We start from the raw sequence: 18,693 nt of genomic DNA on the forward strand, positions 1-18,693 counted from the left end.
GGTTACAATAACAATTTCCCCTAACCTTTTTAAAATCTTTTTTAATTTTTTTGCACCCCTAAAATCACATGGACACATCACTTACTATAAATGTATTTGCACTTTTGCTCTGACACGGGGGAAATTTTGTGCTTCTGCACCTACCCTCTAGTGTGAAACCAGCCTATGACATTGAGACTCCGTATCATGTGTCGAAATGATCTGTGTGGTTTTCGAATGACTGTACCAGCCATATTAGGCTGACGTATCGAGCTGTTGTGTAATCCATATTGTTATCCATGTCCATTGTTTTTTAAATCCCAGCTGTGATGTCAAAAGGTTATCACAGCCCCATCCTATTACTAACAGTGCTGAGTATAATAACATTAAAGGGGTACTCTGCTGCTCAGCGTTTGGAACGCTGGAGCCGGGAGCTTGTGACTTCATAGCTTCACCCCCCTCATGACGTCACGCCCTGCCCCCTCAATGCAAGTCTATGGGAGGGGGCGTGATGGCCGTCACGCCCCCTCCCATAGACTTGCATTGAGGGGGTGGGGCGTGACGTCATGAGGGGGCAGGGCTATGACATCATGAGCTCCCGGCTCCAGCGTTCGAACAGTTTGTTTCAAACGCTGAGCAGCAGAATACCCCTTTAAAGGTGTCTGCTATTGTTATAATTGCAAGATCCACTATACCACTTCAGTCCAACCCATTGCTTCACTGTCTTGCGACGCCGCTTCAGTTCGTAACCTTATCAGGAAAGCAGGGAGAGTGTGTCATGCAGGGGAACTAACTAAAGCAGCATCGCTGGACTGAAAGAATAGGACAGGTGGGTGTGTAATGGACAGTGAGACCTCTTTAAGACGACCATCCAAAATACACTAAAAAAAAATTTCTTCTGGAGTGATGTATTCTCGAAGAGGTGATTTATTATTATTATTTTTTTTAAGCTGACATTTATTTATATCTGATAACTCCTTTAAAGAAACAATCCATAGAAATCTGATACAGTGTGCAGATTTATTATAACTGTCTTAAATTTAGACAGATTAAAACTAAATAGTGGAGCTGGAGAGGGTTCAAAGACGGGCAACCAGGGTAATACGGGGAATGGGAGGACTACAGTACCCAGAAAGATTAGCAGAATTGGGGTTATTTAGTTTAGAAAAAAGAAGGCTTAGGGGCGACCTAATAACTATGTATAAATATGTCAGGAGGCAGTACAGAGAACTCTCCCATGATATATTTATACCCAGGACTATATCTATAACAATGGGGCATCCTCTATGTCTAGAGGAAAGAAGGTTTCTACACCAGCACAGACCAGACGGGGTTCTTTACTGTAAGAGCAGTGAGACTGTGGAATTCTCTGCCTGAGGAGATAGTCATGGTGAACTCTGTAAAATAATTCAAAAGGGGTCTGGATGCATTTGTGTAGAGTATGGATACTAGATTTATAGGGACAGAAGGTTGATCCAGGGATTTTTTCTGACTGCCATATTTGGAGTCAGGAAGGATTTTTTACCTCTAGTATGCGGGTTTTTTGCCTTCCTCTGGATCAACTCAGTAGGGACTTATTAGGATTATAGATTGAACTCGATGGACCCTGGTCTTTTTTCAACCTTTATTAACTGTTACTAGATGAGACAGACAGGAGATGTGTATCCATTTTTCTGTCAATTTAATAAACTTTTGACATGTTGTCCAGACATGTTATAGTTTAGATCCCAGCGAGTGAAGTATGCAGCAGTGCACGCTACACTCCCCAGTTTTCAGTCATATGGACCGGCCAACCTGGAAGTAAAGAGCGCAGCCACATGGTTATAACTGAGGAGTTAGACCCACTAAGATCTAAGCTTTTTACGTGTCTGGACGACATGTCAATAATGTATTACCTTGCTGATCTATATTCATATCCATTTGTGACTTTTGATAACTTCCTTTTGCTTTGGTACACCGGGGTGGATGTAAAATATCCATACCATCCTTTCTTTTTTATGGTGGGAAAATATTAGGGAAACAAGTCCTTGTGTCACTGTCAGTCAAAGCTGTCATCGCCACCCTCCTAACCCTGCCATTCCCTGTTAACACTCGGCACTGCGGCTCTGTCAGGCTCTGGTTTCAGATTGTAGATCTCCTGCTCAGATTTCGGCACATACTATAATGTGTCTCATTTACATGCTGTATCGGGATATAAATAAAGTTGCAAGCTGGTGGCCTTGTTTGAGAGAGGGGCTAGGATAACTAATAAAAGTTACATCATCTGGGAATCTGCCCTGCACAACAGTTTCTTCAGTCTGGAGCTTTTATGTACATGAAAGGGGATGTCCAGTTTAGAAAACCCATTTACCCATACCCTGTTAGGGAATTCGGAGTTAAAGGTACTCCACTACTCAGCTTTTGGAACAAACTGCTCCAAAAGCTGGAGCCAGCGGGAGCTTGTGACGTCATAACCCCGCGGAATTGAAAGCCATGTGTCTTTACAAAGCCCCCATGGTACCAGAAAAATGGACACATGTGACTCCATTTTAGAAACTACAACCCTTACGTAATGTAATAAGGGGTACAGTGAGCATTTACACCCCACATGTGTCTGACCCCTCTAGTGTGCCCGCAAAGCACTTTACATCCACATATGAGGTATTTCCTTACACAAGAGAAATTGGGTTACAAATTTTGGGGGTCTTTCTCCTTTTACCCCTTGATAAAATAAAAAAATATGGGTCTACAAGAACATGTTAATGTAAAAAATGAAGATTTTGATTTTTTGCCTCCACTTTGCTGCTCTTCCTGTGAAGCACCTAAAGGGTTAACAAACTTTCTGAATGTCATTTTGAATACGTTGAGGGGTGCAGTTTTCATAATAGGGTAATTTATGGGGTATTTCTAACATAATGACCCTCAAATTCACTTCTAAACTGAACTGATCTCTGAAAAATTCTGATTTTGAAATTAACTTGAAAAATTGGAAAATTGCTGCTGAACTTTGAAGCCCTCTGATGTCTTCCAAAAGTAAAAATATGTCAACTTTATGATGCAAATATAAAGTAGACATATTGTATATGTGAATCAATATCTAATGTATTTGGTATGTCTATTTTCCTTACAAGCAGAGAGTTTCAAAGTTAGAAAAATGCAAAATGTTTCTAATTTTTCATGAAATTTTTCACCAAGAAATGATGCAAATATCAACAAAAATTTACCACTAACATAAAGTAGAAGATGTCACAAAAATACTATCTCGGAATTGCATCCCACAGTTATTAATGCTAAAGAATTGGCAAAAATGCTCTTTAAGGTCAAAATGGGCTCAGTCCCCAAGGGTCTAAAATGCCCCTAAAATGTTTTATTTATTTATTTATCTTTTTTTAATCCATAAATTCAACCTCCTTCTTTTTATTTTTATTTTTTTGGTATCCTAGATGGAGGCAAATCTTGTCCGTACATAAAGGGAATTTATCAATGTTTTGTGACTGGTGTCAGGCATTTAAAAAGTTTTGCACAAATCTCAGTTTTTCACAAAAATTTGCAATATTTTTGCCACTCTGTGCTATGCCCGTAGTAGTATAGCCACACATGAAGTGGGACAGGACCTCACATGAAGTAGTCAGGGCCTCACATAAGGGGGACAGGGCTTTCCATGTTTGCCAAATTTACTTAAATTTACTAAAGACTAAATAGTATTTTCAGGCAAATTCTGGGCAGAGTTCAAATCTGCATCATAAGTTCCGCTACTAAACTTTCAACACGTGAGCAGAGCGACAAAAAAGAGAAAAGGACTTATAGGACACAAATCATTTTTATTTTGCATGTAATAATACATTGCTTACAAATATAAAACCATGTAAAAGCAAAAAAATCACAGGATCCCTATAACATAAGGTAAAATGAGAATGTGGCTCAAGGGAATACCACCCCAATAGAGCTTATCGCTACTAATGTTCAGTACAAACGTATACAACTCCTCACACCTCCTCCCATAGACTTGCATTGAGGGGGCGGGGTGTGACGTCACATGAGGGCGGAGTCGGGATGTCACGATACTCCGTCCCCGAGGTCGGGAGACATAAGACTTGTAGCCTCCAGTGCTTCCTGCAGTACTCACAGGTGGGTGCCGCTTGCTAGATTGTGGGGGTCCACAGCGGCGGGAACCCTGTGATCAGACATCTTATCCCCTATCCAAAGATGTCTTAGGGCCAGAGTACCCCTTTAAAGGAGTAGTCCAGTGGTGAACAACTTATCCCCTATCCTAAGGATAGAGGATAAGTTTGAGATCGCGGGGGGTCTGACCGCTGGGGCCCCCTGCGATCTCCTGTACGGAGCCCCGACAGCCCGCGGGAAGGGGGCGTGTCGACCTCCGCACGAAGCGTCGGCCGACACGCCCCCTCAATACAACTCTATGGTAGAGCGGAAGCACTGCCTTCGGCAATCTCCGGCTCTGCAATAGAGATATATTGAGGGGGCGTGTCGGCCGCCACTTCGTGCGGAGGTCGACACCCGCAATCTGGCTGGAGAGCCTGGCCCCCGTACAGAGAGATCGCAGGGGGCCCCAGCGGTCGGACCCCCCCGCGATCTCAAACTTAGGATAGGGTATACGTTTTTCACCACTGGACTACCCCTTTAAAGGGGTTGTCCAGGAATGGAAAACAATATGCTCATTTTTTTTTTTTTATATATATATTATTTTTTTTTAAACAACAGCACATCTGTCCACAGGTTGTGTGTGGTATTACAACTTGGCTCCAATCACTGCATTGCCAGACAAAACCTGAGGACAGGTATGATGCTGTTAATTTTTTTTTTTTTTTTTTAAAGAAAGCAGCTCTGTCTTTCTAATCCTAGAAAACATTTTAAATAAATTAGAAACATTCCACTGCAGATAAGCTAAAGAAAATGAAACCTCATCTTCTGTTGGAGTGGCCCTTTAAGCCAACATAGATGACACACTGTTTTCTCTTTCTGACCAGACAATGTATAAAAAACGGACAAAGAACCTTTACATTTATAGAGTGTATGTGACATTATTGTGTTCTTTCTTGCAGGAGTGGATTGGAACAAGAAGATATGCGAACATTGTACAAATACCTCACTACATCGCTCTTCCCAAGACACACAGAGCCGGAGGTAAATGCCATGAGGGGATCCCATGAAGAAAGCTGTAAAGAAGTTGTAGGTGGAAAACATGTCTGCACTGGGCCATGGGTTGTGATTGCCTCTCCATCGGGACCCCCTCCAGTCTTCCCCCCCCCCCCCCCCCCAATGTCAGTGGAGCAGCAGTTGAGCATGTTTGGGGGGGACATTGGACTCCTGTTTTTGTGACTGTGTTCTTCTACACTTATCATCTATCCTTTGGATAGGGGATAAGGTTTGATTATGGTGAAAAAAAAACCTGAGTGCAGATTTTATGCAGATTTTGACTTTCCTATTGACTCCAATAGAAGAGTCAAAATCTGCAACAAATCTGCATGGGTGAACATACCCTAAGTGTAGAAAATCTGTCCTTTATGTGAAAAAGGCAAAGCAAGTCCATCATTTAACAGGAACATGGAACAAAATGGTTTTAATGGTTGTCCATACAATTGAACCAGAAACACAAGAAAATCCACAACCCACACGTTTCAGGCTGTTGCAGCCCTTAGTCATTGCTTGTTTGTATAACAAATGTTAAATGCTATTTACAGTTGTATCATTATTGCTTTTTTGTTTTTATAGCTGGCAGGAAGAGATTCTCCATTGCGTCCCGAAATGCCAGGAAATCTACAGCACTATGGGAGGTATGGGTCTTTCTATACCTTTTTGTTTAACACCTTCTGTATCATTACCTTTCACAATGCAATAGACAAATTAATGGGGTTTTAAGACACCAAGAATCTGATGTCTATAGTGGCCCTCGTGTGGGTACTCATTCTTCAGCTATCATACTGATTTATGACACATACAAACGTACTTTCCTCCACGGAATACACCTTGTAAGTCGATGTAGGACCGAAAAAAGAGTTCTCACATATGACTAGGGCATTTTTATGTATTGGAATTCTAATAAAAAGGTCGCTACCTATAGGTAGCACCAGAGAGACTGTTTGTTTTATTTCTACAGGAGTTGTCATTTGCATATTTTCCCAGGGAACATTGTCAGTAAGACTCTTTATGAGAACTAGTACCTCCTCAGAGCTCATTTACGAACAGTTGTAACTAGTCACTTGTCATTTATATGTGACTGCGCCTGGTCATTTCCTGTATGACATAAACCCTATCACTCACTTTAATGCTTTATTGTTTAACTTTGTTTCAGTATACATGCAGGAATGTTAGTGAAGCTTGTGGTATGATGTATAGTGAAAAGACACCTGTGATGTATGTTGTATCGTCATACTATGTATGGTAATTGTATTCATTTGTGTTCTGCTTCCTTGCCTGCGCTGCATTGCAGTACATCATATGTATGTGTGAGGAGTTTTTTGCTAATAAAGTTATTTTAAATTAAAAAAGCATAACCTAAACAGAGACTCTGCTCACCACAAGCAACTCTTTTTTTAGTTAGTCATCACCCCATTTATCAAAAAAGTGTGCAATGAACAGTGGAGCACTTGCCCATAGCAACCAGACAGATTCCAGAAAATTTTTCAGAAGCCTTTATACAAATAAATACTGGAATCTGGTTGGTTGCTATGGGCAACTGCACAATTAACAACCAGTGATATGATTTTCATCCTAAAACAAAGTTCTAGTAATGCTGTGACCTCCCTGGTGCCGCTTCTGGTGCACAATAGTACCTGTAGCCAAGAGCTGGAGAGCCAAATGTGACTCCTTAGACACTGGTTGGGGCCGGCTGATGTAAATGGTGGAATTGTAGTGAATACTGAGTGAATATATTGTTATTTCTGTGCTTTGTCCTCTTTCCAATTCAGGTTCCTTACTGGCCCTCTAAACCTCCATGATCCTGAAGCAAAATTTCGGTTTCCTAAGATTTTTGTTAATACAGATGACACTTATGAAGAGCTTCATCTCATTGTTTACAAGGTAAGAATACTTTATAGTGATGATCTGTTGTAGAAGTTTAGCGTAGCACCCAAAAAAAAATGCATCCTTTTATGATCTATGCACACTGTGCAAAAATATTATTCTATAGAAACCTATTTACTGTGTGTGAAAATGTGCAACATTTTTTTTTCTTTTTTTCAAATTCTAATTTCGGTGTAGAACAATGTTTCCCAACCAGGTGCCTCCAGCTGTTTCAAAACTACAACTCCCAGCATGCCCGGACAGACAAAGGCTGTCTGGGCATGCTGCGAGTTGTAGTTTCACAACAGCTGGATGCACCCTGGTTGGAAAACACTGGTGTAGAGATATAATTAAAAATAAAAAAAGCCTGCTGCTTCTCCAGTACAGTGTCCCAGCAGCGTGCACCCGTGTATTGGGTTTAGGTGCTGGCTACATTTTCATTTATTTTTTTCTTTGGGGGGAGTGGCTCCCTCTGTAGCCGTGCATCCCCTCCCCTATTTTCACAGGAGGTGGTTTGGATCGTTAGTGGATCCAACATGTCACCCAGCCTGAGGTAGGTGAGTGTTTAGGGACCATCCGATAAGAGGCCACCTCCGCGTGGTGGATGGGGGACACGTTTTGATCAAAAAGTGCGCTAAGAGCCTCCATTTTGTTGACCAAGTGTGCTGCTGCCATTTTCTTTTTTTACAGTGTCCCTATGACTATACTTCTTATTCTGCTTTGTCTTAATACACCATGGAGTAGTAGTTTAGTATGCTTTGTATTCCACCATCTTTGAAAATGTATTATATGCAATCATGCCAGATAAATTAATATAATGACATGGATCAATCTCCTAATATAGTGTGGATCCAAATCCCCATTTACATCAGTGTCTTTAGCTACGTGAATTATCATGTGAAAACTGCATTTGTGAACTACATTTATTCCAGTTATGATGCACACCAGTATTATTGCAGGTGCAATATATTTATGTCTATATACTGAACATCTATATCATTTAAGGGAATCTGTCAGCTCTAGATCATGCTGAGAGCTGGAGTGTCAAAGAATCTGTGTGAGATGGTGGATGCATGCATCCTCCCTCCTCCACCCTTCCTGCCATGATTAATTAATTTTAACCATGCATGTCAATCAATCAGTGCAGGGAGGGGTGGGGAGGAGACCTGCATCCTGGGGCTCAACACCGCCTCTTTGACATTTGATTTGTCAGCATGATATAGAGCTGACAGATTCCCACTGATGGGTAAAGTGACTGACATTAATCATCTGGTGACAATGGCGCCTGTCAAGGAATGGGATGTAATAAGCAGCAAATGATTAGTCAGATCTTTAAGTTGATGTTTTGGAAGCAGAAAAAAATGGGCAAGTTTAAAGATCAAAGTCACTTTAAGGGGGTACTCCGCCGAAAAACATCTTATTCCCTATTTAAAGGATAGGGGATAAGATGTCTGATCGCTGGGGACCCCCGCGATCTCCGGCAGTGGCGATGTCCAGAACACGGAAGCTTGAAGCTTTCGTGTTTGTGACGTTACGCCACGCCCCCTCCATTCACGTTACTCCTTTTCCCATAGACATGAATAGAGGAGGTGTGGCGGCTGTAGTCTCCAGTCATACGACACGGAGCGAAGTTTGCTTTGTGCACGGATAACTGGGGTGCTGCGCCAGAGATCCACAGTGGCGGGACCCCTGCGATCAGACATCTTATCCCCTGTCCTTTTGGATAGGGGATAAGATGCTTTTCGGCAGAGTACCTTTTTAACACAAACACCACCTCACAACTTCAATGACTTCCTTGGGGGTATGTCCAGTGAAAGAAACTACCTTTGTATGGCTCCCGTGTGCTTCACCCTGTTATCACCCCCACCAATCTGCTAGTTATCTCTTTTCCTGTAGACAGAGGATAACTTTTGATTATGAGAATACCCCTTTAAAGGGGGACACCAGCGTTTAAAAAGTATCCCCTTTCCCCAGAACAGGGCCCAAATCTTCCTACTGCATGGAACGAGTGCTGACCCTGTGGTCCATGTAGCTGGAGATTTGGGGTCAGATCCTCCATGATCAGACACTTATCCCCTATGTAAGTTTTTAAATGCTTGAGAACTCCTTTAACTTCCCAATTCCTGAGTGCCAACCACTTGTGAGTTACTTTTACTGACTCCTTACACTCTATACTCACACTTGTACTGTACAGGAAAAGGCTGAGACGGTTTCATGGTGGCCAGTGTAGAATGATAACTTGTTATACGTTGTCACGTAGTTCAGTAGGGTTTTAGTGACATTACTGTCTAGACTAGTGTTTCTGTACCAGGTTACCTCCAGCTGTTGTAAAACTACAACTCCCAGCATGCCCGGACAGCCAAAGGCTGTCCGGGCATGCTGGGAGTTGTAGTTTTGTAACAGCTGGAGGCACCCTGGTTGGGAAACACTGGTCTAGACAATGAGTGTGAATGAGCTGCCAAAGCAGCAGACTCCTGGGGACCTCCTAAGCTTTTATTTCCTCTTACGATAAATTTAGAAAGTACAACAGAGATTCCCCTGACAGCTTTGTGTGTAATGAAGATGTAATTGTTATGGTGCCTGTAGCCGGATAACAGATGGTTTGTCAGACGTACATAGAGTAATCCCCTGTACACACTCAACATGATGGCTTCTTTTTTTTTTCCTTAGGCCATGAGTGCCTCCGTCTGTTTTATGATTGATGGTGAGTAGGATCCTTCCTATATGTTTCTAGGTATACCTTCTCTTTACACAGGGATTGCTTTTAATGCCGCGATAGTCTTCTAGGAACGCTGCCAACAACATGGTCGATATATTGTGTCTCTGCTCTTCCTGGAAACAAATGCTGGGTTGGTTTTACTAAGATCTTTAAAAGCTTTATCCTCTTGTTACCCTGCCAAGTAGTAACTCACATGTTATCAAACAACACTGGAGATGAAGAAAGTTTCCATAGAGAACATTCACATGTACAGGATCTGCTGCAGATATCAATGTATGTAAATGTTAGAACACGCCATCAAATCTGCAGCAGATCCTGTATGTGTGAATGTACCCTTATAGTGAAAAACAGAAGGGAAATGTATAAATAACAACACTAATGCAACAAAGGTTTGGTCCATTTCCCAAAGTATATTGTTGTTGTGACAGACCCGGCCTTAAAGGACAAGTATCATGATGAAAAGCTTATCCCCTATCTGAAGGATAGAAGATAAATTTTAGAGTGCAGGGGGTCCGAGCGCTGGGGGCCCCCACGATCTCCTGTTTGGAGCCTCGGGTCTCCTACACATAAGCACGTCACGACCCCCGCCCGAAGCGGGAGCCGCCATGCCCCCTCCTTAAAGATCTATGGGAGAGCCATTCGGCAATCTTCGGCTCTCCCATAAAGTTTTATGGAGGGGGTGTGGCCGCTCCTCCTTCGGGCGGGGGTTGTGACATGCTTCTGTATAGGAGACCCGGGGCTCCAAACAGGAGATCGTGGGGAGCCCCAGCGCTCGGACCCCCTGTGATCTAAAATTTATCTCCTATCCTTCGAATAGGTGGTACGTTTTTAATTATGATACTTGTCCTTTAACCCCTTAAGGACTCAGACAGTTTTATTTTTACGTTTTCGTTTTTTCTTCCTCGCCTTACCTAACTCTTCTATATTTTCATCCACAGACTAGTATGAGGGCTTGTTTTTTGCACGACCAGTTGTCCGTTGTAATGCCATCACTCACTTTACCATAAAATGTTTGGCACAACCGAAAAAATACTATGTGTGTGGGGAAATTTTAAAAGAAAACCGCAATTTAGCAAATTTTGGAAGGTTTTGTTTTCACGCCGTACAATTTACGGTAAAAATGACATGTGTTCATTATTTTTGGGTCAATAAGATTAAAATGATACCCATGATAACATACTTTTCTATTACTGTTGCGCTTAAAAAAAAATCGCAAACTGTTTTTAACCAAATTAGTACGTTTAAAATACCCCTATTTTGAAGACCTATAACTTTTTAAAATTTTTCCGTATAAGCGGCGGTATGAGGTCTCATTTTTGCGCCGTGATCTGTACTTTTTATTGATACCATATTTGCTTATAGAAAACTTTTAATACTTTTTAAATTAATTTTTTGGGGAATAAAATGTTATAAAAGCTGATATTTTTGATTTTTTTGTCGTACATTCATGCCGTTCACTGTACGGTTTCATTAACATTTTATTTTAATAGTTGGAATATTTACGCATGCGGTGATACCAAATATATGTATACTTTATTTTTTACACTTTTTGGGGGTGAAATAGGGAAAATGGGACAATTTACGTTTTTATTGGGGGAGGGGGTTCTTCACTTTTTTACTTTTTTTTTTTTTTTACACTTTAATAGTCCCCATAGGGGACTATTTATAGCAATCCTTTGATTGCTAATACTGTTCAGTGCTATGCATAAGACCTAGCACTGATCAGTATTATCGGTCATCTTCTGCTCTGGTCTGCTCGATCTCAGACCAGAGCAGAAGACCCCGGGAGACAGCTGGAGCCAGGTAAGGGGACCTCTGGCTGCCATGCTGGATGATCGGATCGCCACGGCAGCGCTGCGGGCGATCCGATCATCCATTCAAAGTACCGCGATGCTGCAGATGCCGTGATCTGTATTGATCACGGCATCTGAGGGGTTAATGGCAGATATGCGCGTGATCGCAGATGTCTGCCATTATGGACGGGTCCCTGGCTGCTATCAGCAGCCGGGACCTGCCGCATATTACACGAGCATCGCTCTGATGCTCGTTATGCATAGGACGTAAATGTACGTCTTGGTGCGTTAAGTACCGGCTCACCAGGAAGTACATTTACATCCTGCGTCATTAAGGAGTTAAAGAGGTACTCCACTGGAAAACTTTTTTTTTTTTTTTTATCAACTGGTGCCAGAATGTTAAACAGATTTATAAATTACTTCTATTTAAAAATCTTAATCCTTCCAGTACTTGTCAGCTTCTTTATGCTCCACAGGAAGTTCTTTTCTTTTTAAATTTTCTTTCTGTCTGACTACAGTGCTCTCTGACACCTCTGTCCATGTCAGGCACTGTCCTGAGCACGATAGGTTTGTTTATGGGGATTTTCTCCTGCTCTGGACTGTTGCAGACATGGACGGAGGTGTCAGCAGAGAACACTGTGGTCAGACAGAAAGGAAATTCAAAAAGAAAAGAACTTCCTGTGGAGCATACAGCAGCTGATAAGTACTGGAAGGATTAAGATTTTTAAATAGAAGTAATTTACAAATCTGTTTAACTTTCTAGCACCAATTGATTTAAAAATGTTAAAGTACTACTTTAAGTCCTGCATAGAAATGATATAATAATAATTCTTTATTTATATTGCGCACATAGATTCCGCAGCACTTTATACTCGAATTGGTCCCTGTCCCCATTGGGGCTCACAATCTAAACTCACAATCAGTATGTTTTGAAGCATGGGAGGAAGCCCACGCAATCACAGAGAGAACATACAAACTCTTTGAAGATGTTGTCCTAAGTGGAAATAAATAGAAAGAAAAAAGACCGGGGAACGGCGCCTCGTGTATTACCCTTAAACACAAACAGCAAGTGTAAATGTGGGAGAAACCCACGGCACTTATAGGTGGCTGCTCACCAGATGTAAATAGAAGTAACGCATATCACCCCAAATAGGGGTACTCACTGATGTCCAAAGGAGGGCTGCAAGCCGGAGGTCACAGGCACATACGTCCTGACGTAGTCATCAAACGGAAAATGGAAACCTCATTCATCCAGGCGCTGCCGGTTAGGTCATCAGGTGCACAAAATGATGCAATGTATACCTTGGAATATTGTATACATGAAAGTTTATTAAAAAATAATAAACAACATACAGATTACGCGTTTCGAGGGTGACTCCCCTCTTCCTCAGATCAGGTGTGCTGTCATACAACAAACAGGAAAGTATTTATGTGAAAAAAGGGCGCCAAAACACCTAAGGGGGCGTGGCCAGGAAGTGGGATGTAACCAAAAAGCAAGTGTAAACAGGTAAAATAAAGTAAAGAAAAAAAAATAAAATAAAATGTTGTTTTAATAGCATGAGACATATGTCTAACTAAAATATAGCAGAAAGATCCTGGGATCGTGACGTTTCAGGATCTCCGTATCTGTTGGCAGAGAAAGCAGGCCAGTGCGCACGCGCCGGTGTCTCTAATGACGCGTTGCCAGGGCAGACGCTCTGCTTATACCAAGCCGAGCGAAAACAAGGCACCGGTATTTATTTATATACATTTATTTATATATTTTATATGTATATTTTTTATATTTCATAATTTACTATGTTATGCATTCTATATGTTATGCATTTTTGCACGCCTTTTTTATTTTTATTTATTTTTTTTATATATACCCCTTTAATGCCGACACTCATTCATCAGGCTGGCTACTATACTCCTATAGAGCCTGTGAATCACGCTGCAATGCATTCCCCTTGCTCTTTACATTCTTTTCAATTTTCTCTACTAGATTGCTTTCTACATAGATATGTTAATTATAGATACACACACACATACATCGTTCATCTTGGATCTAATATGGTACTTTTTTCCTTTTTTTTTTCCCCCCTTGTTTCTGCCTCACAGTTATGCTTTATAATATCTCTCGCTCGGAGCAGCAAAATCCGAGCGCTCACCTTAGCGACGCGTCCTTGGAAACATGGGCGCATCGCGTTGTACAGCCTCTCCGGCAGATACAGACGGGGATGGGCGCATCGCGTTGTACAGCCTCTCTGGCAGATACAGACGGGTATGGCGCACGCGCACCAGTGCGCTCACCTTAGCGACGCGTCCTTGGAAACATGAGCGCATCGCGTTATACAGCCTCTCCGGCAGATACAGACGGGGATGGCACACGCGCACCATTGCGCTCACCTTAGCGACGCGTCCTTGGAAACATGAGCGCATCGCGTTATACAGCCTCTCCGGCAGATACAGACGGGGTTGGCGCACGCGTACCGGTGCCTTGTTTTCGCTCGGCTTGGTATAAGCCGAGCGTCTGCCCTGGCAACGCGTCCTTAGAGACACCGGCGTGTGCGCACTGGCCTGCTTTCTCTGCCAACAGATACGGAGATCCTGAAACGTCACGATCCCAGGATCTTTCTGCTATATTTTAGTTAGACATATGTCTCATGCTATTAAAACAACATTTTTTTTTTTTTTTTTTTTTTTCTTTACTTTATTTTACCTGTTTACACTTGCTTTTTGGTTACATCCCACTTCCTGGCCACGCCCCCTTAGGTGTTTTGGCGCCCTTTTTTCACATAAATACTTTCCTGTTTGTTGTATGACAGCACACCTGATCTGAGGAAGAGGGGAGTCACCCTCGAAACGCGTAATCTGTATGTTGTTTATTATTTTTTAATAAACTTTCATGTATACAATATTCCAAGGTATACATTGCATCATTTTGTGCACCTGATGACCTAACCGGCAGCGCCTGGATGAATGAGGTCCCTTTCCATTTTCCGTTTGTTGTCCTAAGTGGGATTTGAAGACAACAGTGCTAACCACTGAGCCACCGTGCTGCCCTTTACAGTATATGTTTTTGGTAAACTGATCATTAATAGTCATTATTAGATCTGAAAGACCTCACAGTTACAGGTTGTGTCAATGTGCCATAGGATGGTGTATTGTGTTTTTTTAAGGGGGCCAATTACTAGACTGGATATGCATATTCTTGGTGCTCTGCAGTACTGCTCCATTAGGCGACAACTTGCAGAGTTGTTTTTCCCATCGGGTCTTTTTTCATTAGACCGTATTCACATTGGCACCTTGATCTCTGTTTTCACAGGAGCCATAAAAAATGTGTTTAAAAAAAAAAATAAATAGCTATTCCAAGTGTGAATGGAGCCATGTCTACAGAAAAAGAGAAATATAATGACTTACCAGTTGTAGATTTCGGGCAGTCTACAAAAGAAATAGCATGAAGGGTTTTGGACAGTTGAGAATAAGCTGCATAGCATACTCAGTGACACACTGCTGTTAAACGCTTTGACCCTTGACAGCACAGTGTGCAAGCTAGATGTATGGCTTACAATCCTGCCCTATAATAAGCTTGTAAATACCCCCACTGCGTGTATCCCCTCTCTTCTTACTCTATGTCAGCATGACCACTTGGCTCCAGGATTCTCCACCTCCCTCATTCCTGAGCAAAACTGTGGTGTAAGTGCTTAGACATGGTAAGAGCTTTAAAGCCTTGGACACTGCTTAGAATGGTTCTACCATATATCGACAGTAAATAGATGTCTGGATAAAAAAAAAACAAAAAAAACAACGTAGCACACCACTTGCGGTGGAAAAAGAGGTAGTTTTTATTTTAGCAATCCAATAATCAAAGTGACGTTTCGGTCAATTAAGACCTTCCTTAGACCGGATTGCTGCAGAGGAACTGGGAGTTAAAGAAAAGATGACTGTCAGGTACCGTGGTAGGTGGTACCTGTCCATTTTAGGAACTGCCCAGAGCAGCATATGTATTCTATGGGGATTTTCTCCTACTCTGGACAGTTCTTAAAATGGACAGAGATGTCAGCAGAGAGCACTGTGTTCCAAAAAGAAAATAATTTCCTCTTTAGTATTCAGCAGCTAATAAGTACTGGAAGGATTAAGATTTTTTTAAGTAATTTACAAATCTGTTTAACTTGCACCAGTTGATTTAAAAAAAAAAAGTTTTCCACCGGAGTACCCCTTTTAAAGGGGTACTCCGCTGCTCAGCAGCTCGTGACATCATAGCCTCACCCCCTAAATGCAAGTCTATGGGAGGGGGTGTGACATCAAGCTCCCGGCGCCGGCTCCAGCATTCGGAACAGTTTGTTCCAAACACTGAGCAGCAGAGTACCCCTTTAAGAAGTACTGAGTAAAGGGCGTGAATACTTATGTCAATGCAATATTTAAACTTTTACTAGCATTCTGTTTTTACATTCTTATTTTGGGACATTGAGTGGAGAGTGATGGGGAAAAAGCTTGATTTTTGTTTTATTTTAGCACAAGGCTGAATACTTTATTAGAAAATGGACCTTGGGCTCTAAGAGGGAAGTAAAGTGCACAGAGCACCCACTATTAAAGTGTTACTACCGTATATACTCGAGTATAGGCCGAGTTTTTCAGCACGATTTTTCGTGCTGAAAACACCCCCCTCGGCTTATACTCGAGTGAACTCCCCCACCCGCAGTGGTCTTCAACCTGCGGACCTCCAGAGGTTTCAAAACTACAACTCCCAGCAAGCCCGGGCAGCCATCGGCTGTCCGGGCTTGCTGGGAGTTGTAGTTTTGAAACCTCCGGAGGTCCGCAGGTTGAAGACCACTGCGGCCTTCAACATCATCCAGCACCCTCTCACCCCCTTTAGTTCTGAGTACTCACCTCCGCTCGGCGCTGGTCCGGTCCTGCAGGGCTGTCCGGTGAGGAGGTGGTCCGGTGAGGAGGTGGTCCGGGCTGCTATCTTCACCGGGGAGGCCTCTTCTAAGCGCTTCGGGCCCGGCCTCAGAATAGTCACGTTGCCTTGACAACGACGCAGATACGTCGTTGTTAAGGCAACGGCTCTATTCCGGGCCCGAAGCGCTTAGAAGAGGCCTCCCCGGTGAAGATAGCAGCCCGGACCACCTCCTCACCGGACCACCTCCTCACCGGACAGTCCTGCAGCACCGGACCAGCGCCGAGCGGAGGTGAGTACTCAGAACTAAAGGGGGTGAGAGGGTGCTGGATGATGTTGAAGGCCGCAGTGGTCTTCAACCTGCGGACCTCCGGAGGTTTCAAAACTACAACTCCCAGCAAGCCCGGACAGCCGATGGCTGCCCGGGCTTGCTGGGAGTTGTAGTTTTGAAACCTCTGGAGGTCCGCAGGTTGAAGACCACTGAGGGCGAATGATGAGAAGAGGATGATGAAGGGGGGGGGGGGTGTGGGGATGATGAAGGGGGGTGGGGATGATGAAGGGGGGTGGGGATGATGAAGGGGGGGGTGTGGGATGATTACAAGGGGATGATGAAGGGGGGATGTGTGGGATGATAAGGGGATGTGTGGGATGATGACAAGGGGATGATGAAGGGGGGATGTGTGGGATGATGACAAGGGGATGATGAAGGGGGGATGTGTGGGATAAGGGGATGTGTGGGATGATGACAAGGGGATGATGAAGGGGGGATGTGTGGGATAAGGGGATGTGCGGGATGATGACAAGGGGATGATGAAGGGGGGATGTGTGGGATAAGGGGATGTGTGGGATGATGACAAGGGGATGATGAAGGGGGGATGTGTGGGATAAGGGGATGTGTGGGATGATGACAAGGGGATGATGAAGGGGGGATGTGTGGGATGATAAGGGGATGTGTGGGATGATGACAAGGGGATGATGAAGGGGGGATGTGTGGGATGATGACAAGGGGATGATGAGGATGTTAATGACGGGTCTGGATGATGACAGGGGGGGATGAGGTATTTCCCACCCTAGGCTTATACTCGAGTCAATAACTTTTCCTGGGATTTTGGGTTGAAATTAGGGGTCTCGGCTTATACTCGGGTCGGCTTATACTCGAGTATATACGGTATATGGAACGTATTAACGTCTAATATTAAGAGTTTGTATGTTAGCTACCACTGCATAACAAGTTTTTATTATGTCCATAAAGAATGTAGACAGGTTTATCAGTATTTTTACTCTTGTTCTTTCATCTTCTTCTTTTTTTTTTTTTTCTTTTTTCTTTTTTTAGTATCTGTGCAACTAACGCCAGATTTCTGTCGAAAACTGGACAGCCTCGTAGGACCTCAACTTACAGTGTTAGCATCTGACATCTGTGAACAATACAATATCAACAGAAGAATATCTGGGTGCGTGGAAACTCTTCTCTTACACAATACATTGGTTGATGTTGTACGGGGCATTTCTTCCATTTAAAGTTTATGTAACATCAGACTGATGCACTTTATACATATAAAAGATGGAGCGACATGAGGTCCTATATGTAGTGTCTGCCTCCATTCTGAGCAAGTAGATTGTTTTCTTCATGTTTGTGAACATAAATTCTCTTTTTATTTCTAGGTCGGAGAAGGAACCTCATTTCAAGTTTATTTATTTCAATCACATGAACCTAGCAGAGAAAAGTACAATACACCTCAAGAAAACGCCAAGTGTCTCGCTTACCTCTGTACAGCCGGAGCTTATGAAAATTCTTGGAGATATAAATAATGATTTTACAAGGTGAGCTTTACAAGGGGTGGTATTCATAGACAACCCCTTTCAGAATACAGCCGGCACCCTGAGCAAACAGGTGATTTTGCCTAGATAAGTCCAATTTGGCCTGACTTTACCCTGGTGGAAAAATGTACTCAAATAACTGTCCATGTAATGTATAGACAGCTTTAAAGGAGAACTCCCAAAATGTTAATTTCCCCTATATGCCCGGGCTGCTAGTATGAAAATAATAAACTTACCATCACCTATTTCCCCGATACTGCTGGAATTGCTCTCACATCCTCGGCACTAATCTTCTTCTGGATTTTGGTGCCTGACACGTCATATTGCGATGGCCACAGTGATTTCCCTCCTTGGCGGTGATAGGTTGAGCGCAGGGTCATGTAACTGGCCCAAGCACAAAGAAGGAGGACTGGCCCATGCCCCAAACATCACACTGCCACTCAGTTAAGCGCAGAGTCAGGCACCAAAAACTGGAAGAAGATTAGGGCTGAAGGGCGGGA

The 18,693-nt window shown here is 42.9% G+C and overlaps 1 protein-coding gene across 2 annotated transcripts in view; it reads left to right on the forward strand.

The window, feature by feature from the left end:
* The window catches only part of CCZ1 (CCZ1 homolog, vacuolar protein trafficking and biogenesis associated), a 69,121-nt gene that overhangs the window by 37,608 nt on the left and 12,820 nt on the right, over window positions 1-18,693 (forward strand). For both annotated transcript variants that reach the window (XM_056534626.1, XM_056534625.1), the window contains exons 9-14: window positions 5,022-5,103; window positions 5,692-5,753; window positions 6,888-6,999; window positions 9,652-9,685; window positions 17,709-17,826; window positions 18,038-18,196. In XM_056534626.1, the coding sequence (XP_056390601.1) occupies window positions 5,022-5,103; window positions 5,692-5,753; window positions 6,888-6,999; window positions 9,652-9,685; window positions 17,709-17,826; window positions 18,038-18,196 (567 nt within the window). The remainder of the gene's footprint in view (window positions 1-5,021; window positions 5,104-5,691; window positions 5,754-6,887; window positions 7,000-9,651; window positions 9,686-17,708; window positions 17,827-18,037; window positions 18,197-18,693) is intronic.

Source organism: Hyla sarda, chromosome 8 (genome assembly GCF_029499605.1).
Source record: "Hyla sarda isolate aHylSar1 chromosome 8, aHylSar1.hap1, whole genome shotgun sequence".
In the NCBI taxonomy this organism is placed as follows: Eukaryota; Metazoa; Chordata; class Amphibia; order Anura; family Hylidae; genus Hyla; species Hyla sarda.